The following is a 25001-nucleotide window of genomic DNA, read 5'->3' on the forward strand; positions in this document are numbered from 1 at the left end:
TGTCTTTCCCCCGTTGCTCTCCCCACGGGTTCTTTCTACACTTAGCGGCAACCGCCAGCAGCTACTTTCGTTTACAAGAGCAATGGGGAGTAAAAATAAGGTGATTGACCGAAAATGATCGACGGTGGCGCTCCCGTGTGTCTCGTTCCGGACAATCGGGAAGAAAGTCAGTACCCGTGAAGTCGGCAAAACAAGTCTCTCTCCCTTCCCCTACACATCTTCAAAAACAAAGGTTTGCCAAGGCGAAGAACAGGAGGTGACGAATAAGATTTCAGGGTTGTTCTTTTCTCTCTCTTTCCTTCTCTTTCTTTTAGGGTTCTCTATAGGTCTTTCAAAAGTGTGGCCACTTGGTCAGCATCACGGTTGATGTAACGCCTTCTTCCACATAACATTGGATCTGTTCTTGGCGTCACGCTGCCGTACAGCAAGTCACGAACGGTACTATGGTCATGGTACGAATGTCGCCCACACACGACGGGGTGCGGGGCCTCCTCCTCGTAAGCTCGCAGGGACGGCAGTTGCTCCGGTACCTCTTCCACCAATTCAATCTCCGGCTCCATTGAAGGAGTTTCCATTTCCCAAGGGTCTAACGCGTCAAAAATAGACTCCTTTACGTACCCCACATTTTCATTATAAAGAGGTGATGGCGAGCAGTTTTCGTCGCCTTTATTCTGCAGCGCGTGCTGTAGCGGAAGCCTGCGCGGCGGATCTTTTTCGATTTCCGCGAAGAGCCGGTTACGCGGTGCGGCCGGCATAAAGGCAGGGCGCGGTTCTATAGGTTTGGGGGCATTACTCATTCTGCTACTGATGCTGCAGCCAGTTGAGGGTCGACTGATGGAGGAGCGAGTGACTGGGCGCCGCTGCTCGTCCAGCACAACGCCTGCCGCGGCCTCACGCACTGCAACCGGCCACTTACGCGAATCGACAGCAAATATATCGCGCCGTAAGCCTTCCTCAACTATCAGCACGGCCTTCTCGCGTTTAATGACGAGGGTAGCAACCCCTGGGAAGTTTATTTTGAACACCTGCTTTTTAAAGATGCCCTCTCCCACATATGAAAAGAATTCTCGGAGCGCCATCGCTGCAGTTTGCGCCGGGACCCTCGCAATGGCCACTACATCCGCCATATTAACCTTCACATACTCCAGTTTACTCGGCTCCTGAGGCACCCTAATCGAGTCTATGTTGTATCGGAGGGCAAACTTGCCGTCTATGCCAAAACGAATGCGACGGGCGTGGTACCGTTCCCTTCCGTCACTGGCTACCGGTCGCGTCTCAAACCAGAAAGAGCCAAAATTGCAGACGCGAACATTACGACCTTCAGTAACGTAGTGACGAATGCAGGTGGACACTGCGTCCCACACACGCTCCAGTTCACTAAGGAGGAATACCTCCCTTTTGTAACTGTCCTGGGAGGCGGTGCACTCCATCATAATGGAGCTGTTGCTTATTGCTCCCTGTACGCTCAACATGGGGCCGTGCTTTTCTTGTTTTTTTTTTTATGTTCTAGATACTCTATATGGCACCGTAACTTCTCTTCCCTTGTTACCACGCTTCCCACGTTGGCCTCACTCTACCCACGCGCGCTAGGCAATGTGGCGGACTCCCGTGGTATACCTAACACGCGATCCCGACAACAACAAAACGAGAAAATGGAGGGGAAAGGCGGAAAAGTAATGATACCGGAAATAACAGCATCACTTAAACAGTGGGTAGCGAACAAATCATGCGATGAAACCTGCGCAGCTGTGACGTGGTCCAACACCTTAACATTTTACTTTCCCCCACTCCTCCCTTCCTAACACAACTGCCCGCCCCGATGTACTCTAGGCAAAGCAAGCAAGTGCCGCAACACCATATCACGACGGTGTGGGGATCCCAACCTCAAAACAAAACGATGCTTGACTGCCACGTGCGGTTCTTTCGTCAGCCGCTCGCATCCGCCGCTATATTACGCGCCTTGCGTTCGGGTTATGTGCAATTCATGTTGTGTTCCGAAATGGCGCTTAGGTACCAATTCAATACCTCGCCGCTGCTCGGAAATCGTTGGTTTATCTTTCTTTTGCCCCGGAGACACTTGATAGTAACTACTTGGTCAGAGGGAGTACCTTATTGTTTGTGCACTCGCTTTTGTTAGGAGTTATTTGATATATTTGAACTAGCTCACCACCATCATCACGCAACAGCGCGTCGGTTGAAAATGGCAGTGACAAAAACAACAACTAAAAAGCAAAAAAAAAAAATATCCCAGTAAGCGGGTGAAGATACAAAAGGTAAGTGAGGACTAAGGTGTGGGGGGGGGCGATATGAGTGATCGCATCGCACTTTTAACTGCAGCTGTCCGACAGGCCAATGAAAGGAATACGGCTCGTGAGGTGACACCAACAGGAAAGTACAACAGACAAACAAAAGAAGAAGGAACCGACATACCAATGGGGAACACGCGCGCGCTGCGTGGAGGAGGTGGCGGAACCGGTTGGATGAAGGAAGAGAAGAGGGGGATGACAGGGCAAAGGGCCCTAACCGCTGAATTCACTCCCTCCTTCCCACCTTTTCTTTACCCACTCCTCCCGTTTTCTATTCTTTGAGTTAAATTCATACGCTTTCCTTCATTGTTCAACTCTTTTTTGTTCCCCCCACCACGTCGTTCTCTCCATTCCTTCACACCCCGCCTTTGTTGTCCGGCTACTTGCCGCACACTTTTAAAACCACGCTTCTTTTTCTCTTATTGTTGTTTCTTTTTTGAAATAAGATGCAATTACATTACGGTAGAGAGGAACCCAATGAAGCGGGTTGGTATTCTTATTCTGCTTAGATCAGAGATGAGAGGCACAGGGCAACAACAGCAACAACAATAACTTCACCAACAAAAATATACCCCGAATTGACCCACGGCATCTACTGGGAAACTGCGAGCCTCTTTAGGTGATCAATAAACACACTTAGAGATGCATCATCCGTGTACACCAATTCCTCCTCACTACCGCCGTAACCCCGGCCCCCGTCGCTACCGTAAGAACGGCTCGGATTAATTCTATTGCGAAGAATACGTGCATCAGGGTCATCTTGGCACACGTAAATAAATCGCGGTGTCGGATACCTACCTCCTACAAGCCTCGCTGCGTCATCAACAGGATACTGCAGGAACTCTTTGAAGTTCGCATATTCTTCCTGCTCAGCATACCCTGCTTTCTTCCACGCGGCAATTGTGGAGCCCAAGTGGACAAGAACTTCAAAGAAGGTATCAAGAAGAAGTATGTTATCCGGTTGAATCGCAGCACTATCCAGTGAAACGGGCTGAGGTGGGGCATCCATACGGTAGCTGTACAAAGTCGGTTGAATTTGGATGATTGAATCTTGCACGGATGACTTTAGCAGCATAAGACGCAGTATGGTGGTTTCATCAGGACTCGAGTTGAAAACGTGCAGATATCCGGACCGGCGGAGATGAAACATAAACGCAGGAAAGAACACAAACTCTTGTGGAAGACTCAATGAGGAAGGCTGATCCTTGATGTAGTTACCGAATCTGTTCACAAGGCGCACAATTGTCCTGTCAAGCCACCGAAGGACATCAAACAACGGGGCTGTATCTGCCCGGTGCAACGCCTCACGGGCTAATAAGACAGCGGCCGTCTCCTGATCAAATGACGCTGCCAGCTCCGGCATACTTGTCACTTGCTGCACCACATGCTTTCGCGTGCAAACACGGACACGCGTCTCGCGACCAATTTCATACTTGGTAACGAACTGAACATATCGGAACGGCTGTTTTTGTGCTTCAGGTACTGTCATTGTGTCAAAGTAAATCGCAAAATTCGTTGTGGAATCCATCATGCAGGCGGTCCACTGACAAGTGCCCCCCATCCCAATTTCTGAGTCAGCCACCGAGGACGACTTCTTACCCGTGCCGACGCACTGCCCAATAACGCCCATAACTTTCCACGAAGGGGAAGTTATAATGTCCATCGTAACGTTGAGAGCCATTTTCAACGAACCGTCTTCCCTACGCTCAAAGAAACGATCGAGGGACTGGCGGAGTGTTTCCTTCCTCCATGACTCGTCGTTCAGAATAACGCCTCCCGAAGCCTGGATACACAACTTCATCTCCGCCACACCCGTCTGGTCGAGCGATGCAGTGAAACAACTTAGCGAGTGCCCGTTTTTCACAATACGCTGCATCAACTTGTCGTAGAAAGCACACGAACTATCCCAGAAGGCGGCGGCAGCGGTGCCGTCACGTATATCAGCATGCTGACGAATAAATTTCTCCCGCGTTGTTTCTACGGCTATGCCAGGCCCTTCCGTGCATATGCCGGAAATGAAGGCGAGAATGCAAGAGCCGGTGTTGGGTGACACCATTTCAAGAAAGGCAGATGCTACGGAGAGGGCGGCGCCGGTGCAGCGGAGCGGACGATGTGCTTTTCGTACGGGCCACAAGTCCTGCTGTAACTCTTGGAAAATGGAGTCCATCGTCTGCTGCAGGCTGGCACGGGTGCCGTAGAACCTCTGCGCATCAGTTATCACACCTTTGAGAGTTTCTACAGTCGCCTCCTGTGATCCCCGAAACACCAACGAGCGTGGATAATCTGTAACACCGCTCAACTCGTGAATTTGCACAGTCGCCCCGTAAGTGATGAGGCACACGAATGCTCCCTCAGGGATCTTGTTAAATGCACACCCCACAAACTCCCTTAATCCAAGAAGCTCCAGTTCTGTGTCTACACACGTATCCACGACAAAGGCGAAGGTGGGCGGGTTACGGTCCGCAAAACTCACGTATTCTACTGTCTCATTGCCTCTCAACAGCTCTTGCGGCAAATCATTGCCCGCCATATAGGCGTAATGTGGCGGGAAGCTATTTTCCTTGCCGCAAAGAGGGCATCCCCACATCTTTGAGCGGAAGTCAATGCTGCAGTAGGGGTTGACGATTCCACCACATACGCAACGCAGCGGCTCAGATGAGAGTTCGATGCATGGAGTCTCGATGGGGGCGTAGACGCAGCCGAGTGGGACCACCATCCGCGCCGCATCGATTCGGTTGGATGGGTACAAACCCCACGACCATCGGATGGGGTCACACTCAAACACCTGCTCTTCCGGCATTTGCTGTGGTATTCCGTATTGGTCCATCACTACCCGCCTACTTGTTTCACTGGCACTTCTTCCACTAACCCCATGTAGTGAACAGCGGCGTTATACCACCACGCGCCGGACAAACAGAGGTTTGAAAGAATATGTGCATAAGGGCAATAAAGAAAGAAAAGCAGAAAACTTTTTTTTTTAAAAGCCAATTCCCAAAGGAACAATAACATAAACCACGGAAAACTTGCCTTCCCTTTCGAGGCAAATTACACATTATCCATCCATGAACCACAGCGACAAACACGGGAGTGTTTTAAATCACTTCCACGTCATTTCCCCTTTTGGAAGAACGATCCAAGAACATCGTCCTCTTCTTCCTTCCCCACGAAAGAACCTCCGGGGTTGGGAGCGCTGCCGGTCAATACGCTCAGTTCAGCGCTTAGCCATGTGGCCAGGGAGCCTCCACCCTCCAATTTGTTTTCGACCGCTGCCCGCACCGATGCAAGCCATTGTTGGGCCTCTCCCCTCAGAGTGGCAGCGCGTTCGGGAGAGGTTTGAAGCGCACGTAGCCATTCTTCTTTTGCCTCGTTGTACCGTGACATAAGGCCGGCTATGTACCGCAACTGTGCCGACATCGATGCACCAGCGACCGACTCGCTAGACGGCACTTCGTCGTTTCTGGCACCGAGTTGATCAATCCACACGCGAGGAAAAATGTTCAGCAATGACCACCACGAGGCCACCTTCGACAACCCCCTTTCGAACTCATCACTGTCCGCTGGGCTAAGTGCCCGCACAGCCGTTACCGCTTCAGGTATTACTCTGCTTACCGCCGTCAGTACGCGTCGCTTCCCGGCTTCCGGGACACCGTTGGCTGCGCATGTGAGGAGGAGCTCGTGTACCACATACAACAACGCGCAGCGTGTGGAGGCACTTGTGGCTGGGTCTTGCATTCGCTCATTGATGGCTCCCATGATAACGTCTACACTAGAGGCGTGAAGGGCACACCATGTCGCAACACTTATAATGGAACCCGCGGAGCTTCCAACAAGATCCAGCCTGCGATCCACCTTTTCCTTGTTCATGCTTACTAGAACTCGCCCCTACCAGCTACTGACACCGGCGGATTGCGCTACGTGTAAATGTTCGCACGTTCGTGCGTAATAATTGCAGTGAAAAGAACAACACGGTAATGGTCACTTGAGCGGGTTACATCGACGTGAGACTACACCGATTCCCATTTGAAACATTCATTCTCATTTTGTTTAATTTTTACAAATGACCGTCTGTTTCCTTGTTCTCTCTTTTTGGCTCCAGTTTCCCCTTGAGACCCCACTCACGTCCCTCAGCGGCCGACTTGCAAAACAATGACAAGAGCAACATGACACGGCGCCAACTATGTTGAAAATACGAGCACAAGTACTGCTCCCCAACCGGTGACCATAAGTCGATTAGAAGTCCATCAGCGCGTAACGAACACGCGCTGTAAACTGTCGGGAGTTTTCAGTAGAGAACGCCCAACGGGGATCTTCCTTCCTTAGCCACGCAATTACGTACGCAACTTGCAAGTCGCTTGGGAGATCAAACTCCGTTTCCATCCGGTGCTGCCGTATCTCGCCGGTGTGCATCGGCTTCCCGGCAACCTGTAGCCCAACGTCATTTGCTGCGCGCAGGGAGTTGCGGACATCCATCAAAACATCGCCTGTTGCGGGGTTCTTTTGAACGACATAATATTGCTGCCCGTGGGATTCCAACACGACCCACTCGTGCTTCTGACGGAAAAGCCGAGCCATACGGTTAGACTCGCATGTCGTATAGAACGTTGACAAGTGCCGAAGTGGATCCTGGGCCTTAAGAAGTACATCCCTGTGAATGATAACGCGCCCCTCCTTTGAGCAACAGTCGCTAGCGAAGTCTAGCGCAAGTCCACAAGCTGTTGCTGCACCGCAAATGCCAAGGTGGTCAGCCAATGTTAGGCGCAGTGGCAGCGCAGTAATTGACAAGGCAGCGCCGGCCATCGCACCGCCCGTGAGGCCTTGGCCCATCGCCGCCGGCTTTAGACACTTGCTTGATTTGTGTTCCTTCACCACCCCTTTATGGGCCTTCAGACTCTGCACATGAAATGCCAATAGTATTGGTAACTTGTAACGTGACAGATTTGTTTAGCAACATTTGGCGGCACCCGTAAAACTGCGCAAGATCTGTTAAAGCGCGACATGTAGTGGATTAAAAAGGAAATGGCGAAATAACAGGAGAACGATCTAGACGTAAAACGAAGCAAACGACTCAAGTCAAAATCAAAAAAAAAAAGAGTAAGAGGAACAGATGTATTCAACTAACAAACAACACTATTTGTACCCTTCCAAGTGAATGGAAAGTTTAGCAAACCAAACGCGCAGAGCTTGCATTAGGCAGTCAACTGCAGACGGCGCACATGCGAAAGAAAACAGAACAGTAGATGTGCTGAGTAACTACAGCGTAAGGAAGAAGAGCTTCGGGGTCACCGATGAATATTCCAATATTTCGGTACTTCTTTTCGCCCACGACATCTTCCAGCCCTTTGGGTATGTGCCGGAAGAGGCACACATACTCGCATGTGCATATGCATATTTCCACATGTTTTAACTGCCGTCTCCAACCCCCCTCCCCCCGGGATGGGGGGAGGGGGGCGGGGCAGGTGGGGACAAAACGTCTGTACGGGACTTACTCTTCCGGAGAGATGCATGCCATCTCTACGACTGCACAATGCGCAGATGCTCCGTTATTGTGGTTGTACGAATCTATCAGACAATGTGTACAAAGCAGGGTCTACCACTCAAAAAACTCTATTGTTCACCCCAACATCACGGCTGCGTTAGCATTGCGATGACGGCTTCGCGTGCATTGTTACGTGCTGTTGTTTGAACTGAGTGAGCTCGCTCCCACATGTACGCGACGTGTTTCACTTCCCGCACAAGAGCCCGCACATTACGAACACTCTTGGCAACACCTAAGAACGATGAAAATCCCACTGACACTGCCGAAGTGCAAAGTCATCTGTCCCTTGCCACCCGTCTCATGTACAGCATCTAAGTACACCAACTCCGTTCATCACCCACACCAGATCTACGTGGCGAACCCTGCCGCAGGCCCCTGAAAAAAAGGTTTGTGGAGGGCGTTCCTATTCACAGATGTGCTCCTTGATACCAGGTCTAGTTACTTTAAGTATAAAATTTCCAAAATTGCAGAGTTTCGTCGTCCTTTTCTTCGTTCACAAGTCGGATGCAGATGCTCTGTTTTGTTCAACGTGGTATGCTAATCAGAAGCGGAACTGTAATCACTAGAATCCGAAGAATTTCGCGTAGTACCCTCTGTTTCGTTTGTATATAGCGTACTTTGTTTTGGAATTGAGCTATACAGAGAGACAGAAGTACCTCGGCTAACGGAAGTGGTCCTCCACTCGGATGACTTCCTGTGGCTCGTAGAGGAGTACAGAGATGTGCTCGCAAGCGGGGCTGCCTCTGGTGTGCGCATACTGTCATGTGGTCCAACACCACGCTTGCCTTCACGGCCATTATCAGTGCCTCCTGTCGTCACCGCACCACCTTGCCGATCCCATGCTTTTGTGGCCAACCATCCAGACTTCTGACTCCACCTTTGTTTCCTTTGCCGTTCCGCTTTTAGTTTATCCCGTCCCCGTTGAATCTTCACCATTTCCTTTTCCTCCATAGCCTGTCGCCACACAAGGCGCGAGTGGTCTGGAGATTTAACCCCCATTTCGCCCCATTTCAGTATAATCTGCGATGTTCTCTGTTCCCAGTTCTGCAACATAGTGTGAATACGTTGCTGGACCTTTCTACTGATTTCCGGTTCGTCTTCAGCCGCGCTGGCATCAGGCCGCGGGGTTGAATTAATTTCCCACACTCGGTATGAAAAGCCACCGGCGCCGCGTGGCGGTACCGCTACCAAGTCGCGCTTGGTGGGGGCGACACCCAACTTATATGGCATTGCGGGCGCGAACAATATCTAAACTGCTACAGAGGGCGGTCAAGATGATAGCGGTGATTGCACTCAAAGAGGCATAAGGATAAAAAGCATTGCGGTAGCACTAATGAAACAGTTTATGAACATATATCAGGTTCTCCTTCGGAGAACGTCGAAACCTTCTGACCTACCCAAGATACGGTGTATATGATGTATATGTGCATGTGGGTGGGAGTCCCATATGGCTGAGCAACATTTCGTGAGCGATGTGATGGGGGCCATCAAAAACACAGACCCACCACAAGCGCTCGCCCGCTGGACAGTCCTGTTTACAAGGCTAACTTTTGCTTTCGACGGTTTCCAATAATATCGTATAACGCACTCCTATATTGATCCGCGGGTCTCTCCTCCTCATCCGGAAATGGGAGTTTGATGGGCACAGCCTTGTCGAGCTCCTCGAAGTCACTCGGGGACGTAAAAGGAGCAAAGTAAGGGTGCTGCAGAGCCTCCCGCGCCGTTGGCCGCTTGTTGGGATCAAAGACAATACATTTACATATTAAGTCCACGGCGTCTGCGTTGTATTTACTCAGCCGCTCAGGTAACGGATCTGGGTCAATCGCAGGCAGAGAATCTATGAGTGGCCAAGTTTCTTCGGATTTCAAACTCTCGAGGTCCTCGGCCGATGGCTCGCCAAGGGCGGCAACAATCAACCCGATTTGGTGCAATGTTGAGTTCCCCGTGAACAAAGGGGAACCGGTAAACAATTCACCCAAAATGCAACCAACGGCCCACATGTCCATAGCTGTTGTGTAGCACGTGGACTTCACGAGAACCTCTGGCGATCGATACCAGCGCGTTGCTATGTATTCAGTGAGGTCGTTGTCGCCACCTTGTGTATTGAAGCAGCGCGCGAGGCCAAAGTCGCCCAGCTTGATGTTGCAGTCTGAGTTCAGAAAAACATTGGCAGGCTTCAAGTCCCGATGAATCACCCCACGGGCGTGCAAACCAGCAACGGCATAGACAATTTGGTAAGCTACGTATTGCCGCTGTACGGACTCCATGATGTTATGCCGCAGTACAACCGACAAATCAGTTTCGGCAAGTTCAAATACGAGATAGAGGTCCGTTCCATTGATGGACCGAATTACATTTAGCAAAGGAACAATGTTGTCGAGCTGCAGAGTGCTAAGGAGCATCACCTCGCGGTAGGTTCGTTGTGCGTCTTGTCTATTTCCAAATGCGTCGTATACCTTTTTGATTGCCACTTTCATTTTTGTCACCCTGTCAAGAGCACACCAAACGACTCCGTACGCCCCGCTTCCAATGTGGCACAATATTTTGTACCGCTGTTCAATTCGTCCATCGATGCTGAACGACACCATCTAGTTTTCCTACTTTGCTTTTTTATAGAAAAAAGATGAAAAAGCCCAGACAGCAAGAAATGTAATGAAAACTCCTCACAGCTGCACCACCGACAGGGCTCACTCAATAACTATGAACCTCGCTCGAGAATACTCAGGCTCAGTGGAGATTAAACAAATAGCATCTGAGCAACGGCTTTGGTGGTATGAAACAGGGCTGCATATTTCTAAACGGAACCCCTAAACTTCAATCCTTGCCCTCGCAGAGGTTCTGCCGTTGCTTCAGTTTTTTGCTGCGTTGAATCTGCCAAAAGCCTTCAACCGCATTTCTCGTGCCTCTTGAGCCATTTCCTCCTGCGTCTTTGCAACACGGTGACCACCGGTGTCGCTTTTTTCTTCAACCGTCGATTTCCCGTCGATACGTCGTCCCACTCCCATAAATGGAACAAACGCTGCCTTCGCTTCTTCTTTCGGTTGCTTCGCACGCGCTGGTTGAGGTTGATTGCCGATGGTAGGTGGCTGAAGCACAAACGGAGCGAATTCGACGGCGTCATCGGCTCCAATTATGTTACCTCCCTGTGGCATCTGGCGTTCGCTTTCTGTTGGTGACGGGGGCATATCGAGGGGGCGTTCAAACTCAACTTTGAGTTCAGTTGCTTGCGTGTCAGCCCGCACTGTGGATATGGCATCGACGCTTTTGCCCGTGTCATCCGTGATACTAATAACATCGATAACGAAGTCCCTGTCAAGGTAGTCCAGAACAATGGACGTTCCCTTGGTAAGAACTGGGTAGTCACTCAGCCGCATCTCCAAAACATTCTTTGGGTTGCTCAGCTGGAGGAAGTTGCTTTCCTGCGGCCGTAACTTGATAAGACCTCCGGGTGGCAGTGTACATGTCTCGATGGAAACGGTGCTGCCCTCGCACAGCCCCATCGCAGTGAACATCCAGGCTGGCATAACAATATGACCTTCCTCTGCGCTGAATTCAAGCACTCCTGCATAGCACGTCACTCCCCGTTTACCATTGCGCAGTTTGAATTGCAGCGGGTAAGCGACCCTCATGGTTGACAATTTCTGCAAGCATGTTGGGGGCAATATGACGCGTGAGCCGCTATTAATTTTGGCGTCCGTACTCGCGAACACACTGGGAAAGGCTCTCAAAGATCCTCTAAATATCTCTGGGCTCTCCTTTCCAGGATACATGTAGGTGTGGATAAGCCTCAGGTCAATTGCACGGGACTACAGGGCGCCTCGTGAACTTCTCGCTCTCAGGGGCAGAAATATGCAAAGAAAGCGAAAGCAAACAAACAAACTCTAACCCCTAGGCGAAAACAGCTAAGCAGAAATAAGAGCAACTGTACTGTCTATTAGCGTTCGCTTGAAAGAGCTTCTTGAACTGTAAGAAAGCAAAGGAAAGAAGCGAAAGGAAGTAACCTCACACATGTTTGCTCAGCACCGCAGTATATTTCGCCTTTTTCTTTTCAGACACTCAAGAACCCATTGATACAACAGATCGTACATATCGACAGTTCAGTGAAACCGCCTCCATGTTTCCTCCGCCATTTCTCAAAAAGATGTGCAGGTGACAATATTCTCACGGGGTGGGGTGAACAGCTGTGACTACGTGCTATCACGACCAAAAAGGGGAAAAACAAGGGGGGCGGGATGAGAGGAACAAACAAAGAGTAAGTGGAGAACATGGACAGTTAAAAGTCCTTTTCCCTTTCCTCCACCCAAACACGCGAGGTAAGGAAGATGTTTGCGATGCGGCTACAGCAGACAAACCCACTGACCTCAGCCCCACAGCGCAATGTTACCCTGGCTTGAATTTTCCCCTTTAGTAGATGACACCAATTCACAAATACGCGGGCCCTGGGGGACTGTTTTCTCACCTCATTGTCCTGCTGAGCCCAATCCGTCCGGCACTGAGGTATAAAGAAAATCTTGAAGCAAGAGGACTACCGGTAGACAAACGAAGGACATCATTCGATATATGTTCAAACGGTCTGTTAGTGGTCTCCAAGTAGACGGACGCTATCGTTGGCATCACAATACGGGACTTTCAAATAGCTCTGGGTAACGACCAGTGATAAGATCCACGGCATGCGACAGCTCCTTAGAGATGATGCTGATCCTCCCATCCCAGTCCTCTAACACTGAGGTGCGCTTCAGCCGGTTAAATATCACTACCTCGTCCACTTGGTCAAGCCTGGCGTCCAGTCTATGTTCCGAAACCATCCGAGACACGAGTCGTTCTACGTCGGCAGGGGTAATGCCGATAACAACTCCAAGCCGCTCAAAAGTAGCATTGCAGTACATCTGAGAAACTACCTCGAGATTGTGCTGCGCGAAAGCTTCTTTGGCCGCGGCAACGTCATCGTCAGACGACAGCCCTGCCAATTGAAGAAAACACTGCAGTTCGGAGGGCCGCAACAGATGCAACTGGGCTGCCCGGTTGAGTATGGCCTGCAAATCACCGAGAAGCAACGCGTTTTCGTCCTTCTGATAAACGCGGAGCCGCCGTGTACGTACTGGACTAGCATCTGATTGTATGACGGACACAACCGCAAGTTGAAGATGTGTGGCATCTTTGGTCCGTTCATACAGCTCAGCGAAACGCAATGAGGCATCAGTAAAACGATGCCATGCCATCAAGACCGTGCCGAGGTAATACAAAAATCCATTTACGGCGGTAGCCGCAGTAGGATCCTCCGAAAGGGCCTTGTAGAGTGAGATTCCACGCGGGTACTCTGCCTCCGCCACTGCATAATCGCGTGTACGAAGCGCGCTGCTGAGGATTTTTGTCACGATTTCGAGCGATACTACATCATCCTTTGCTGGGAGCATGGAGCACCATGTCTGTTGCGCTAGACGTTCGTTGCCTGCAAGCACGCACCACTCGGCAACGGTCTCGCGCATCGCAAAAATTGTGGGGCTTGCTCCAGTACTACAGCGACTGTGTGCACCTAACAACACAATTCCCGCTTCGAGGGCAAAGGGAGCGCAATGTGGCGACGTAATTACCATTTCCTTCAAAATATTGAAGGAGCGAGCAGCGACCACCGCCCAAATGTCGGCTCTCGCAGCTCCTTCAAGATGCTGCTGAACGAAAATCCTCCACCCGTCCAGATCCCCGGTTGCAACAAGGGAAACGGCTTGTGATTCGGCCCATCCGAGACTACCGACCTCATTTCCCCCCTCCTTTATCATGGCCCTTTGGCCACAGGTGTGTATTGTTATACCGCTGAGGGGAATAAAAAACGAAAAAAAAGAAGGAGCACATAAGCTCAACGTGCATACAACTTCAAGAAATAATACACCTAACCTCCATGAAGGACAGTGGTGTGGCCTCTCAAGTGTATCCTCGAACGCGTGTACATCCCTCATGCCCGTAATGTGCTTTATATGTTATATCCAGGCCACCGTTCCTTTTTTGTTGTTAAAGGGTTGGTTCGGAAACAAAGGAAATTAGTTTATTAACAGCGATTAAATGTCCAGCAGTTGGGTCGAGGTGGATGACCAACCACTACTCCCTTTTTGCTTTCTTACTCGGTCTGCCTAGAAAATACTCAACCGCCCCGTCATCCCTTGCTTCATTTCGCTCATGCTGCCGCCTCCCCTGCCGAGCGTTCACGACAGTGGCGGCCAAACCAACGACGTCAGGATTATGTCTTCGGTCTTTTTGAGCAACGTCAAGATGGAAACGTGGATCACTAAGCAACTTACTTTGGAACCGGGTGTCGATCGCCTCTGCTGCCGCATCCGAAGCCAGGCGTTGCCGCGCTTCGCGGGTGACACCAAGGTTATTGGAGGCACGCATCTTCTTCTTTTCCGCGCGTTCGGCAGCCAAGCGTTGCTTCACTGCGCGAGCGTGCTGTTTTCGCTTTTCCTTGCCGCTCAGGTGTATTGCGCCCTCGTCATCAGTGCCGAGAGCGGCCCGTAGGACCTGCCTCCTTTCTTCACGCTCCGCATGCTGCTTTGCCGTCTCGGCCTCCCGCTCTTGCATGATCATTTCTTTCTTTTTCTTTTTCATTTCGCTGCGCCGTAGCTTGTACTTGAGCTCGGCTTTACTTCCGAGGTCAGAAGAAGTCATTTGTTGCTTTATGCGCGCGTCGCGCTGCAGTTTCACGGCCTTGGACTCTGCATCAAGATCAAGCGTTGCCTCAACCTCACCAAAAACTTCAGGCGACCCTTCACACGACCCCTCAGACTTCTCCATTTCAACGTCACTGAAGCGATTTAACGAGTTGTCATCACTCTCGTCACTATTTTCTTCGTCAGCTTCGCCGTCCTCACCACTTCCCCCATAATCCTCCGGTAGTCCCCCTATTTCTTCCAGAAGTGCGGCATATTTTTTGCGAATTCGAGCCTTGTCCTTGGCGCGCTTCATTTTTTTGCCGTTCACACGACTGTTTTCCACATTATCGTCCACTTCATCTTCCTCAGAGGAATCAGGTGGGGCGATATACGCTGCCAGGTCATCATCTGCCGTCTCACCCGTAAAGCTATCGCGCAGTGAGCGGTGCCGGAACACATCCTCCTGATCCCAAGATATTCTGAAGCGTGTTTGCGACAGCGCCGCCGCCTTAAATGCCGCAAGCGGTTGATAGTTTGCAGGAATGCGGTCGGCCTTATTCACAGGGTTCTCAAAGACTTCACTATCGTCTACGTAACGCAAGTCGAGCACAACGCCGCTTGCCTCGATATCCATGCCATCTAGCTGGTTGTACACGGCCTCTGCTGTCTCAGGCGAGTCAAAAGTGGCAACTGCGTAGTAGTACTTCATACGGTCCCTCTCGTACTTGCGATGCTTTCCCTCCGAAAACAGTTCCCCATCTTCGCCTTCTTCTTGCAACATTGCGATGTTGTCATCTTCCCACGGGTCATCATCCATTGTATGCTCTTTTTCTATATTACCTTCTTCAGCCTCATTATCACCAACACCGTAGTCCATTCCACTTTCCTTTCCCTTATTCTTTCTATCCTTTTTTTTGCTTCCCTCCTTGATCGGTTTGTCGGCGTCGGCGGGTGGCTTCACACTCACCTCATCCCTCTTTTCCCACAAGTCAGGTCCGTGCATCCGCTCATATTCAAGCATTCGCTTACCAAAGTCACTCATGTACACGGCGACATTCAAAAGTTGCCCACCAAGTGGCAGCGCGTAGAAGAGGACCGCGTACAGGTCTACTGACCTTATATGATCCCAACTACAGTTCACAATCGCTAGGCGGTGTTTCGGCTCGACGTATTCGACATCTGAAGGTGACCATGCCCTAACTTCACCATCAAGCTGCTCCGCTTCATCATCCGAGAGGTCCATCTCTCCACCGTTATCGGATTTTAGGCTACTAGCAATATCTGAGAGCGCTTCAGCTCCCTCTTCGCCATCCTCCATGTCACTGTATTCGTCACTTTCCTCATCCTCTTCTTCTTTCTCCGAGTCCCCTTCTCCACCTTGAATCTGACGCAAGTGTTTTGCAAAGCGGGGGTCCTGCCTGGCTGCATCTTGCACTGTACCTCTTCCTCTACCACTGCGGTGCCCTCCGCGCGTGAGTTGAAAGCGGGGGTCCGTAAAGCGTGAGGCAAACCTTGCGTCACCACCTCGGCCCCGTCCTCGCCCTCTGTGGAGGCCGCGCCCCCGGGAGGAGCTTTGTAGTGTCTTCATAGCAAGTGGAAGACCTTGTGGTTAAGTATGTACACTATAAATCAGTAATATCAATAGCAATGGCATCAGAAGCAAAATATACAAAACATTTGTATGCGTGAGGGCACGATGCGCGAAGGGAAAATGCAGTGGCAGCAGTGAGTTAAGATACAGTAACCTCAGTATGGCGGTGTTTGTGGATTCCCGCCCGTAACAAAGTGCAAGAAAATTCCCCGTCTTTTGTCCCTGAGCTGAACAGGGGTGAATGTCGATTGGGGAAGGTGCGAGATGCGCAGCACTTGAAGTAAAGGCGGTGCCGAAAAGGTGCAAATAAGCAAGCGAAAAGCACGAACAACAAAGAGGGATGATGATAGTGTTACGTTGACCGAGTTTTACTCTTTCTCCTTCCGAGAAAATGACGGTGTGATCGCAACAAGATTGAGGAAAAGTACGAGTGAAACCAGACCCAGGGGAATTGTCCATATGTGAAACACTGGCCACACGGCTACGGCCCAAAGGAATCCCCCAGCGCACCATGCGCCCGCGGCAGTGTGCAGTAGTCCCTTATGCGTTTCACTCCAATTAGGGTGCTTCGGCTTCACGACTAGACCCGTGTAAAACCAGAGAGCGACAAAAATGGCGAACGATGCGTACGAGAGTAGCATGACGGGTTGTATGATTTTACGGGAGCGTAGCATAACTTCAGCTAACTTTGCCATTTTCAACACATAAACACAAACCGCAATAGTACACAACTTCGTGATATAAAATGCAGCATTCCGCGGTGGTGGTGGTTTCGTGTTGGTTAGCCTCATCAGGTTCTATTGTTGTCGAGCCGTTTATTTTTTACTTTTCTTCCTTTCTCCTTTTTTGTTAAAAATTTGAAAGAAGGGAAAGAGGTTGAAAGTGAAAGCCTTGCATTATCCACCTTTTCGGGGGACAGATGCCCGTGTACAAATGTATGGTCTCTCTTTCCTTTTTTTTTTTGGCCGGTATGTGCAGCAAAGGATTACATTTTTTTTTTTTTAAAGTACAACTCCATGAAACAATACCATAAAAGGAAGAATAGGAAAATCAAGGTTTCCTAATTTTGAAGAGGTAAAGCAGACGAGGGGGAGGAGGAGGGGTGAGAACACAACTGCTTGGGTACATAAAACACTAGAAACAACCAGACACATGGGTCCGCCCTGTGCATTTAACCGTACACTCGGTTCCAAAAGAGACGTCGGTTCCGTTCACGTTCAAACCTCCTTTTCTGTAATGAAGATTGACGGATCGCCCTTAAGTGCGCGTAGCTTTTGCGCAGCCGCAATCTCGATTGAATTGAGTTGCTCGGGTTTGATTACAGATCTCGCGTCGTACAGAGACGGTAGAGCCCCGGTGGAGGGTGAGGCACACCGTGAGCTGTGTAGACCGTTACTCTCGGATTGAGTGTTCGACGTTTGTTCTAGTGAAGAAGACATACATTGCTGTTTCTTCGGTAAGTCAGTGCGGAGTGCATTTTCCTCCAACTTATTTATCTTATTTTCCATCTCCGTGATGGTGCCTAAAAGTGCAACCCAGTTTTGCTCCATGGTTGTGGCGTAATGCTGCAGGTCCTTGACGGAATAAATCTCGGCTCGTCTCTCTGGTCGCCTCGTCATGAGATTTCGAAGCGCCTTCACTTCCTCCCGAATGTCATCCTCAGGCTTACGCTCGTTGACGCCGCGGTATATCAATATGGGCGGTGGTGCGAAGTCATCAACAACTTTTTGCGTGCTTCGCATATCCAGTGTGCCCTGATAAGCCGAGGCACTAATCAATAATGACGGATCATAAATGCGGTTTGCCCACTCCCCTCCCATTACCTCGTAGTGCGAGGAAACAATAATAGAGAGCGTTGCTGCCGTCTGTACTGCCATCTCTTCATTTCGTTGGGTAAAGGGACAAGGAATGACGGGGGTGCCAAGCAAATGCAACACGCCTAAAACCGAGCGCTGTACCTCGCCGTAACGCGTGAAGACGGGCACAAGGAGCTGTGCGGCGTTGGATGTTTCGATTAAATCGACAAGCGGAGAGTTTTCCGAGGCTCTAGGATCAAACGCACCCGGCCGCGGCTTCAGATTCAGCGCAATCCCGGCTTCACTCACTGCACAGGGTATGGAGGTCTCACCAACACGATAGGGAGCTGAGTTTCGAAGTCTAGACACGTCACGGCCAACTACAAAAGGAGCAACAAGCTCGGCGGATACGGCGCCAGGCGGAGGTATCCACAGTAGTGCGACGGCAGCACGTGTGCGGATTGCCACACTCTCCAAAACGCAATATATGCTCGCTGACACAAGCTCAAGAGCGGAGTTCATCTTTCGTATCTTATGGCTGGGGACAGTTCCATTAAAAGTGGCCCTCGGTGAGCACCCACCATATGAATGGCGCGGGATGGTTGGTGTTGTCATTTGCGTAGCCGGTGAGTGTATGTGATTTTCTTGTTTGATATTGGGAAATGACGTGACCAACTCCCCTTGTTCCTGCAGGTTCCGTCGCTTTGCGGCCTCTTGACCCCCCTTATCTTGCTTTAGAGCCCCAAACTCCTGGTGAATTGCGGAGCACAACTCACGTAGGGCTCCTCTAAGCTGAAGGACTTGATGAGTCCCTTCAGCCGTTTCCACCTTCATCTCGTTAACGATATTGTGTATTTCGTCGAGACGGTGTGAAATAATATCACTAAAGGAACATTGACCTAATGAGGAAGGTGGAAATGCGTGTCGACAACTATAACAAAGCTGCATTCCTTCACTTCTTTTCTCTTTTTTTAAAAAAAACAACAACAACATACAAATGAAGAAAGGAAAGGAGAAAAATGCGCAAATGACAAGTCGAGGGCATAAAGGGATTGCAACCAACGCTGGGAATATAGATAACGGTAACCCACCGGCACCTTCGGAAACTGTTCCGCCCAATGGGAATAAACTCTCCGCTTCTCCGGTAGTCGTGCTAAGAAAATGACAATACTTTTACCAATCAATAATGAAATCGTCGGCGTACGTTTTTTCTGTTCCCTCAAGTACGTTTTCTGGGGAACCTACCAAACCCATGTCATCTTCCTTTTCACCAACCGCTCCTTCAGCAGGTAGTGGCAAACTTTCCACCATATCCGACTTCTGCGCGTGTGACTCCTCCTTGAAATCAAAACTAAACTCAACATCTGCATTCGCGGTCCCTCCGGGATCTGTTGCCCCTTCTGAAGTGGGAAGAAGTTGCAGAGTGCCTGCCTCCAGCTGACGGAGTGTTTCCTCTTCTTCCTTGTCTAACTTACGGCTCCGCGCCTGTTGTCTTTTCTCCTCCCTTTTCTTCAGGCGGGTGTTGAAGGTTGCGAGATCTATACTCGTCCGCGATGCCAAAGCGGCGCGTACATCAGCTGGTCGCCTACGAAGTTCGCGGTGGTAAAGCCGCTTAACCTCATCGCGGGATTTGTCCGTGTATAGAACTGCAATGGCATTGAAGTCGGTTCCATACTGTGAGAGGAATTTATAAAAGTCTACCAACTCTTCTTCTGTCCAACTAAATCGCGATCGCTTTCGCCAACCGAACAATTTTTTTGCGTTTTCTTCCTCCTCACTATCTTCGTCCATCTCTTCCTTCTGCTCCCTGTCATCATGATCTCCCTCATTTTTTTTCACGGCAACTGCTCGATGTTGCGCTCTTGCCGTCATCACGAGCTTTTGATTAGCCTGTATCGCTTGCCGTATGGGTCGCTGCTGATTTGGTGGTAACGTCGTTGGTGGAAGCTGCTCCACGGGAGTGCTTGACAGCGCTTGCAGGGGAATATCATTGTTTAGGCACGGAACTGCGCCGTGCTCGTCATTCTCATCAGTAGGATTTGGCGGAAAATCGAAGTCACTGTAATCCATCAGCGTTTTGCATAATGCGTAAGAGGTGGGCTCTAACAGGTACGCGTGGGGTGTGTTCCGGGATAACAACACTTCTACTGTGGAACGCAATCAATAGACAACAATTTCTTAACGGACTTAAAGTGGATTTTTTTCCAATGAAGAATAAGCAAAGAAGGGAAGAAATATTGTACCCCGAGGGAAAGGTGGAATGACATAGACAGTTGTGGAATATATGTATATATTCATGTCACCCCTGCGGAGTTATTGGACACGAGTGACCGACTCCCTGGGACTCAGCTGGTGATAAAACATTTCGACAACTGCGCAAAACTGAAAACTTGTACTTAACTCAAATCGTGGAAATCTGCAGACCCCCCTTAATCATGTTTGCCAATATGGGTAGTCGTTTGTGTAAGCAACAGGTAAGAAAAATCAAAAGAAGGAGGGAGGAGGGAGGGGGTCACTTTGGAAGGAAAGAAGAACAACACTAAGTGAAAGAATGAGCGAAAAAAAAAAAAGAACAAAAAACGACGACAGCGCAGTTCCAACAAACTAAATACCTCCCCTTTGGTGCTTCGCTGATGTCAGTGGGACAAATCGTACTCCACCGTGGTTAGTGGAGGAGATGTGACCGTCCATATCCTTCGTGTAAACGCGCAAAGTTTGTGCCTCGCCCTCTCTTCCAACAGGGATAACGAGGCATCCGCCTGGCTTTAATGCATCAATATAAACCTGCGGCACTGTTGCTGCAGCAGCTCCAACATGAATAACATCAAAGTCAGGCACTTTCTGCCCGAGAAGTCCGGTTATATTCCTACCATCTCCTTCAATGAACTTAATTCGCCCTTCCTCCACCCACGACCGAAAATGCTTATTCACCACTTCTGTTGATCGAACCACCAGTTCCGAGATGTGTTCTACTCCGATTACAGTTCCTCCCCTGCCACTGCAAAGTTCCGCAAGGACGGCTGTGAGGTATCCGCTTCCGCTACCAACGTCCAACACCGTGGCTGGCTTTACGCCCTCTGGGGTTCGGAGGAGAAATGGAGCGATGATCTCCACCATAATGGCGTGCATGTGGGGTGCACTGATGGTTGCGCCGTATCCAATGGGAACGGGCTGGTCGCTGTATGCCACTTCGGGTGGCGAATGCGGCAAAAACCAGCCGCGATCAACACGACGAAAGGCCTCGATAACGGCAGGCGTGACTAACAGCGAAGCCGCTTCTAAACGTTGAATCATACCGGCATTGGTTACACCGGAACATGTCCATGCCATAGGATCCCCGAAAGCAAACCTTTGTGATGAGAAAAAAAAAGTGAAAAAAAAAGGGCAGGGGCAAACAGTAAATGTTCAGAAAAGTTGCGAGGAAGAGCGCTGGCAGAATAGAAACACGAGCCGCTGAGAGGCAGATAGACAGAAATAGATTATGAACACGGGGGAATAGCTCCATTTCCATTACTACCAATTTCTCTCGTCCAGTAAGCCGAAGCCAGAGATGCGTTACCCTGAGGGGCCTAAGACGTACCATTGCGTTGAAGAACTGGATCAAGTAACTGCCGTATTCCTCCGTTCCTCCTTTCCTTTCCCCAATGCCAGTACACACCACATTTGCAATAATATATGTGCGTGTTGGTGTTAGGGAACCGAGCGTCCATTCACCGGTTATGTGCAGGCAGGCACACGGAGGCTAGAGCTTTTTTTTTTTTTTGGGACACCACTCCTGCCCTTCTTCTTTTCATTTTCTTTCCTCTCCACTGGGTACATGTGCAGCTTAGTAGTGAAGTACGTGTGTACGCAACTACTTTTTCCTTTTTTTTTTTTCAATACAAGTTCTACTTTCATTGCTGCCGCTTGTGCGACGCTTGAAGAGAGGCAGACGTCACCTTCCTATTGATACGTACTTTTTTTTTTAAAAAAAAACTTGAAGTAATATATGTATATATTTATATTGTACCGTTCACCTTACGCTTTGATGAATTCCCTGCTTTCTTCTACTTGAAATCAAACACACAACAAAGAAAGAGTTTTCGTTTCATTTTTCCTGTTACTTCTCACTTTTTTTTTTTTTTGGAACCTCCCTCCTTTTTTTCCCCTTCTCCTCTCCTTTCTTCTCTTTCATTTCATTTCTTTCCGTCTCTCTTTCACACTTTTTAAGTTTATCCTCTATCCAACCGACTCGGGCTCGTACTTATGAAGAAACTTTTTCCACTCCCCCCTTTAAATTATGTCAAGGGCTCGCGCTATTGTCTTTCCTAACGCCTCATCCGCTTCTCGGCTATTTTTCTTTTGATTTTTTTAAAAAATTATCTTATCTTATATATATATATATATATATATATATTGCCTTTTTTCTCACTGTTGTAACTGATGCTATGCGAGAACAATATTCACCCAACGCGCACGCGTAGGGATGCAGAGAGAAAATTGCACGATTGGTCATCTCCCCCCTTCTTTCCCCTGAGGAGAGAAAAGGGCGACAGCGGTAGCAATAATGGCAATAAAGAGTAACAACAACATGAACAGCAGCAGCAGCAGCAGACAGAGAAGATATGTAACCCTTCACCTGCATGTGTTTTCCTTCTTTCTTTCACACATGCAGGTTCAGTTGCTCTCCATTTTATCCCTTCCCTTTTCTACCCATTCCTGTCACTGTACTGTACACCCAAATCCAATCCCGGGAAACAATAAATGTACACGGCGCACCTTTCTTCTTTCCACCTGCAAGTTCCCTCCTCTCTTTAATATTCTCTTTGCATCGGAGCATCGTGCCTCCTGAAGGGAAACTGCAGGAGCAAAAAAGAAAAAGAGGGGCTTTAAGACAAAGCACATCAGCTAAACAAACCGACTAGAGACGTACCGGTGACCAAATTGTTTTTTTTTGGTTTTTTTCCCTTCAAGAAAAGAAATTGTACTAGCAAATTATATGTCAAACTGGTGGAAAGATATTTCTCTTTTTGTTTTTCTTTTGTTTATGTTCAGTGTTGCACAAATTGGCTACCGCGATCTGTTGGTTGCTGTAACCAAATCCGCATAAAGATCAACTTCCCTGGACACTCGCATAGGGGCTCGAACTGATGTTTCTGTCCTCTGCTCTTTTGCCCGTGGCTCACCATTACCCGCTGCACTTTCGGGTTTCGGCTCGGCTACGGCTACGGCTACGGCCGCTGCCGCCGGCCCGCTCGATGCCGCAATGACTTCGTGCCGTGCTGTCGCTGCATCATTCGCCGCATCCGTTTCCTCACGCTGCCTTCGTAATTCCTCCCTTTTGCGTGACATGCGTTCCCTGAGTGCACTGAGAGACAACAGCGGTGCCGCCTTATCTTCTCTCTTCTCTTCTTTTTCTATTTGCTTCGTCTGTTCCTTCTTTATCGCCTCCATAGCGGCGCGAATGGGGGCAATCACAGTTTCTTCCGCCCCGCACTCATTGAGAAATTCGACGAGCTGTCTGAGCGTCTTTCTCATGACCTCCTCAGCAGCTACCGGAGGCGGCAGTACATCTGCTGAGGTTTTTGCAAGCTTTTTGAAGTCCTCTCGGTCAATCACGCCTAACTGGACGTAGTCTTCCAGCACTTCTTTAATGCGATCAAGCACCTCACGCTTGTTTGCATACGTGCTGGCGGAGGCTTCTGACACGGTCATAATAACTTTCTCCTCTTTTCCCCCCTAGCGGTCTAAATTGCCACTAAACGGCTTTCTTGACAATACAAAGAAGAAGAAAATGAACGGAAAAAAAAATAGGGGAAAAGAATACCAGTAAATAAACAAAGGAAAATATTACAGAACAAAAAATAAAGGGTTCACGTGCTCCCATGTGGAAAGGAGTGCGGGTAGCTGACGTGACGTACCATTCAAGCGCATCAAAAAAATTACCATGGGCAAAGTGCACCTAACTATACGTGTACGTGTGTTGATGTTGGTACCAGTGAGAACAATGCGAAAGCATTTTTTTCGCCCCGAACAAACGCAGAGAAATAAAGTCTGGCACATGTCACCTTCTTTTTCTTTTACTTTCTTGTGACTTACCCCACTGTGAACTCATGTATATGCTTGAAGATGGGCTTACAAATGCATATAAGACCGCATTTGTGCAACATGCAGCCCTCAAACTAGCTTCCACTTCCCTTCTACTCCCCGCTCGTTATACAGTAACCGGGTTCCGCAACTCCTGCCTACAATTCACTACGCTCTTAAACAATGCCACTACTGCTTTACTTCCATCGCCCTTTACACTCCTTTCGCCCATTTCCTGCGTTAGCCCGCTTCCAATACCAAAAGAGCCATTTCGCCTCCCGCTTCTCACCACCTTCCCCGCTACGCAAACAAACTAATCATCTGCGCCATCGGCCCCTTAGAGGTTACACCTGGTGAACTCTACGCAAATCTATCGGCAACCTGCCATGCCTTTATGCGATACTCTGCCACTGGGTTGTTCACAAACTGTTTCTCATAGAGCGCCTCGCGAACGCGCTGCCTATCACGTTGGTCACGTATTTCATCATAGGAATACAATTGATTTCGCTGGAAGTCTCGCTGGTAGTATCGCTCCCGTGCGATAAACTTAGTGAAGTTGTTCCATGCAAATACTACAACGTAGCACTTCCAAAACGACCACCGAATTGAGGCTGCTGTGCGGTTAAGAAATCGAGTGTAGAAGAAATTAATAAAGCCTGCGCCAGCGAGACTCGTGACGACTACAGGAGTGCAGCGAATGTTTTGTCCCCAGAAAGTGCGCAAATTCCAATGCGATTCACCTTCCGGCACTTTATAGACCCGCTCCGCTAGTGCTTCGTCAGGCATCGCTTGGGTATCGAGGAAGAAATCGAAGTGACGGAAGTTGGGCTCAAAATTATTGTCGGCACGTGTGGTTGGGATAGAGCCATGCCAGTTAAATGACGTTGGGCCGAGGCCTTGCAGTATGGAAAACTGTCCTTGCGCAATGCCAGGCATACCGCACTTCTATTTACAACTCCTCAACCCTACTATTAATTGTATTCCTCACTAAACCCTTCCCTTTCAATTACTAGTGCTCTACACGTCCTTGGCGTGCACCACCGCGCTCTTTTACACGTGCTA

General features: G+C 49.4%; 17 protein-coding genes across 17 annotated transcripts; 2 read left to right on the top strand and 15 right to left on the bottom strand.

The window, feature by feature from the left end:
• Positions 1 to 320: 320 nt before the first annotated feature.
• TbgDal_X9470 (hypothetical protein, conserved) lies at positions 321 to 1472 on the bottom strand (the record flags this gene model as incomplete). The annotated part of the gene is made up of 1 exon (XM_011779818.1): positions 321 to 1472. The coding sequence occupies one exon, from the start codon at positions 1470 to 1472 to the stop codon at positions 321 to 323; it is 1152 nt and encodes a 383-aa protein (XP_011778120.1).
• A 347-nt stretch (positions 1473 to 1819) lies between these two features.
• Positions 1820 to 2137, top strand: TbgDal_X9480 (hypothetical protein, unlikely; the record flags this gene model as incomplete). The annotated part of the gene is made up of 1 exon (XM_011779819.1): positions 1820 to 2137. The coding sequence occupies one exon, from the start codon at positions 1820 to 1822 to the stop codon at positions 2135 to 2137; it is 318 nt and encodes a 105-aa protein (XP_011778121.1).
• A 761-nt stretch (positions 2138 to 2898) lies between these two features.
• On the bottom strand, positions 2899 to 5133 carry TbgDal_X9490 (protein transport protein Sec23A, putative; the record flags this gene model as incomplete). Its single annotated transcript, XM_011779820.1, has 1 exon — positions 2899 to 5133. The coding sequence occupies one exon, from the start codon at positions 5131 to 5133 to the stop codon at positions 2899 to 2901; it is 2235 nt and encodes a 744-aa protein (XP_011778122.1).
• Positions 5134 to 5414: 281 nt separating this feature from the next.
• TbgDal_X9500 (hypothetical protein, conserved) lies at positions 5415 to 6170 on the bottom strand (the record flags this gene model as incomplete). Its single annotated transcript, XM_011779821.1, has 1 exon — positions 5415 to 6170. One exon carries the CDS (start codon positions 6168 to 6170, stop codon positions 5415 to 5417), a length of 756 nt encoding a protein of 251 aa, XP_011778123.1.
• Positions 6171 to 6536: 366 nt separating this feature from the next.
• Positions 6537 to 7130, bottom strand: TbgDal_X9510 (hypothetical protein, conserved; the record flags this gene model as incomplete). Its single annotated transcript, XM_011779822.1, has 1 exon — positions 6537 to 7130. The coding sequence occupies one exon, from the start codon at positions 7128 to 7130 to the stop codon at positions 6537 to 6539; it is 594 nt and encodes a 197-aa protein (XP_011778124.1).
• A 461-nt stretch (positions 7131 to 7591) lies between these two features.
• TbgDal_X9520 (hypothetical protein, unlikely) lies at positions 7592 to 7954 on the top strand (the record flags this gene model as incomplete). Its single annotated transcript, XM_011779823.1, has 1 exon — positions 7592 to 7954. One exon carries the CDS (start codon positions 7592 to 7594, stop codon positions 7952 to 7954), a length of 363 nt encoding a protein of 120 aa, XP_011778125.1.
• A 425-nt stretch (positions 7955 to 8379) lies between these two features.
• On the bottom strand, positions 8380 to 9072 carry TbgDal_X9530 (T. brucei spp.-specific protein; the record flags this gene model as incomplete). The annotated part of the gene is made up of 1 exon (XM_011779824.1): positions 8380 to 9072. One exon carries the CDS (start codon positions 9070 to 9072, stop codon positions 8380 to 8382), a length of 693 nt encoding a protein of 230 aa, XP_011778126.1.
• A 305-nt stretch (positions 9073 to 9377) lies between these two features.
• On the bottom strand, positions 9378 to 10430 carry TbgDal_X9540 (protein kinase, putative; the record flags this gene model as incomplete). The annotated part of the gene is made up of 1 exon (XM_011779825.1): positions 9378 to 10430. One exon carries the CDS (start codon positions 10428 to 10430, stop codon positions 9378 to 9380), a length of 1053 nt encoding a protein of 350 aa, XP_011778127.1.
• A 261-nt stretch (positions 10431 to 10691) lies between these two features.
• On the bottom strand, positions 10692 to 11612 carry TbgDal_X9550 (ubiquitin fusion degradation protein, putative; the record flags this gene model as incomplete). The annotated part of the gene is made up of 1 exon (XM_011779826.1): positions 10692 to 11612. The coding sequence occupies one exon, from the start codon at positions 11610 to 11612 to the stop codon at positions 10692 to 10694; it is 921 nt and encodes a 306-aa protein (XP_011778128.1).
• Positions 11613 to 12455: 843 nt separating this feature from the next.
• TbgDal_X9560 (cop9 signalosome complex subunit, putative) lies at positions 12456 to 13796 on the bottom strand (the record flags this gene model as incomplete). Its single annotated transcript, XM_011779827.1, has 1 exon — positions 12456 to 13796. One exon carries the CDS (start codon positions 13794 to 13796, stop codon positions 12456 to 12458), a length of 1341 nt encoding a protein of 446 aa, XP_011778129.1.
• Positions 13797 to 13935: 139 nt separating this feature from the next.
• Positions 13936 to 16074, bottom strand: TbgDal_X9570 (hypothetical protein, conserved; the record flags this gene model as incomplete). Its single annotated transcript, XM_011779828.1, has 1 exon — positions 13936 to 16074. One exon carries the CDS (start codon positions 16072 to 16074, stop codon positions 13936 to 13938), a length of 2139 nt encoding a protein of 712 aa, XP_011778130.1.
• A 371-nt stretch (positions 16075 to 16445) lies between these two features.
• On the bottom strand, positions 16446 to 16868 carry TbgDal_X9580 (hypothetical protein, conserved; the record flags this gene model as incomplete). The annotated part of the gene is made up of 1 exon (XM_011779829.1): positions 16446 to 16868. One exon carries the CDS (start codon positions 16866 to 16868, stop codon positions 16446 to 16448), a length of 423 nt encoding a protein of 140 aa, XP_011778131.1.
• Positions 16869 to 17294: 426 nt separating this feature from the next.
• Positions 17295 to 18866, bottom strand: TbgDal_X9590 (hypothetical protein, conserved; the record flags this gene model as incomplete). Its single annotated transcript, XM_011779830.1, has 1 exon — positions 17295 to 18866. The coding sequence occupies one exon, from the start codon at positions 18864 to 18866 to the stop codon at positions 17295 to 17297; it is 1572 nt and encodes a 523-aa protein (XP_011778132.1).
• Positions 18867 to 19046: 180 nt separating this feature from the next.
• On the bottom strand, positions 19047 to 19943 carry TbgDal_X9600 (hypothetical protein, conserved; the record flags this gene model as incomplete). Its single annotated transcript, XM_011779831.1, has 1 exon — positions 19047 to 19943. One exon carries the CDS (start codon positions 19941 to 19943, stop codon positions 19047 to 19049), a length of 897 nt encoding a protein of 298 aa, XP_011778133.1.
• Positions 19944 to 20477: 534 nt separating this feature from the next.
• TbgDal_X9610 (protein-L-isoaspartate, putative) lies at positions 20478 to 21203 on the bottom strand (the record flags this gene model as incomplete). Its single annotated transcript, XM_011779832.1, has 1 exon — positions 20478 to 21203. The coding sequence occupies one exon, from the start codon at positions 21201 to 21203 to the stop codon at positions 20478 to 20480; it is 726 nt and encodes a 241-aa protein (XP_011778134.1).
• A 1719-nt stretch (positions 21204 to 22922) lies between these two features.
• On the bottom strand, positions 22923 to 23567 carry TbgDal_X9620 (hypothetical protein, conserved; the record flags this gene model as incomplete). Its single annotated transcript, XM_011779833.1, has 1 exon — positions 22923 to 23567. The coding sequence occupies one exon, from the start codon at positions 23565 to 23567 to the stop codon at positions 22923 to 22925; it is 645 nt and encodes a 214-aa protein (XP_011778135.1).
• Positions 23568 to 24299: 732 nt separating this feature from the next.
• Positions 24300 to 24875, bottom strand: TbgDal_X9630 (hypothetical protein, conserved; the record flags this gene model as incomplete). Its single annotated transcript, XM_011779834.1, has 1 exon — positions 24300 to 24875. The coding sequence occupies one exon, from the start codon at positions 24873 to 24875 to the stop codon at positions 24300 to 24302; it is 576 nt and encodes a 191-aa protein (XP_011778136.1).
• Positions 24876 to 25001: the final 126 nt, after the last annotated feature.

Source organism: Trypanosoma brucei, chromosome 10 (genome assembly GCF_000210295.1).
Source record: "Trypanosoma brucei gambiense DAL972 chromosome 10, complete sequence".
Classification (NCBI taxonomy): Eukaryota; Euglenozoa; class Kinetoplastea; order Trypanosomatida; family Trypanosomatidae; genus Trypanosoma; species Trypanosoma brucei.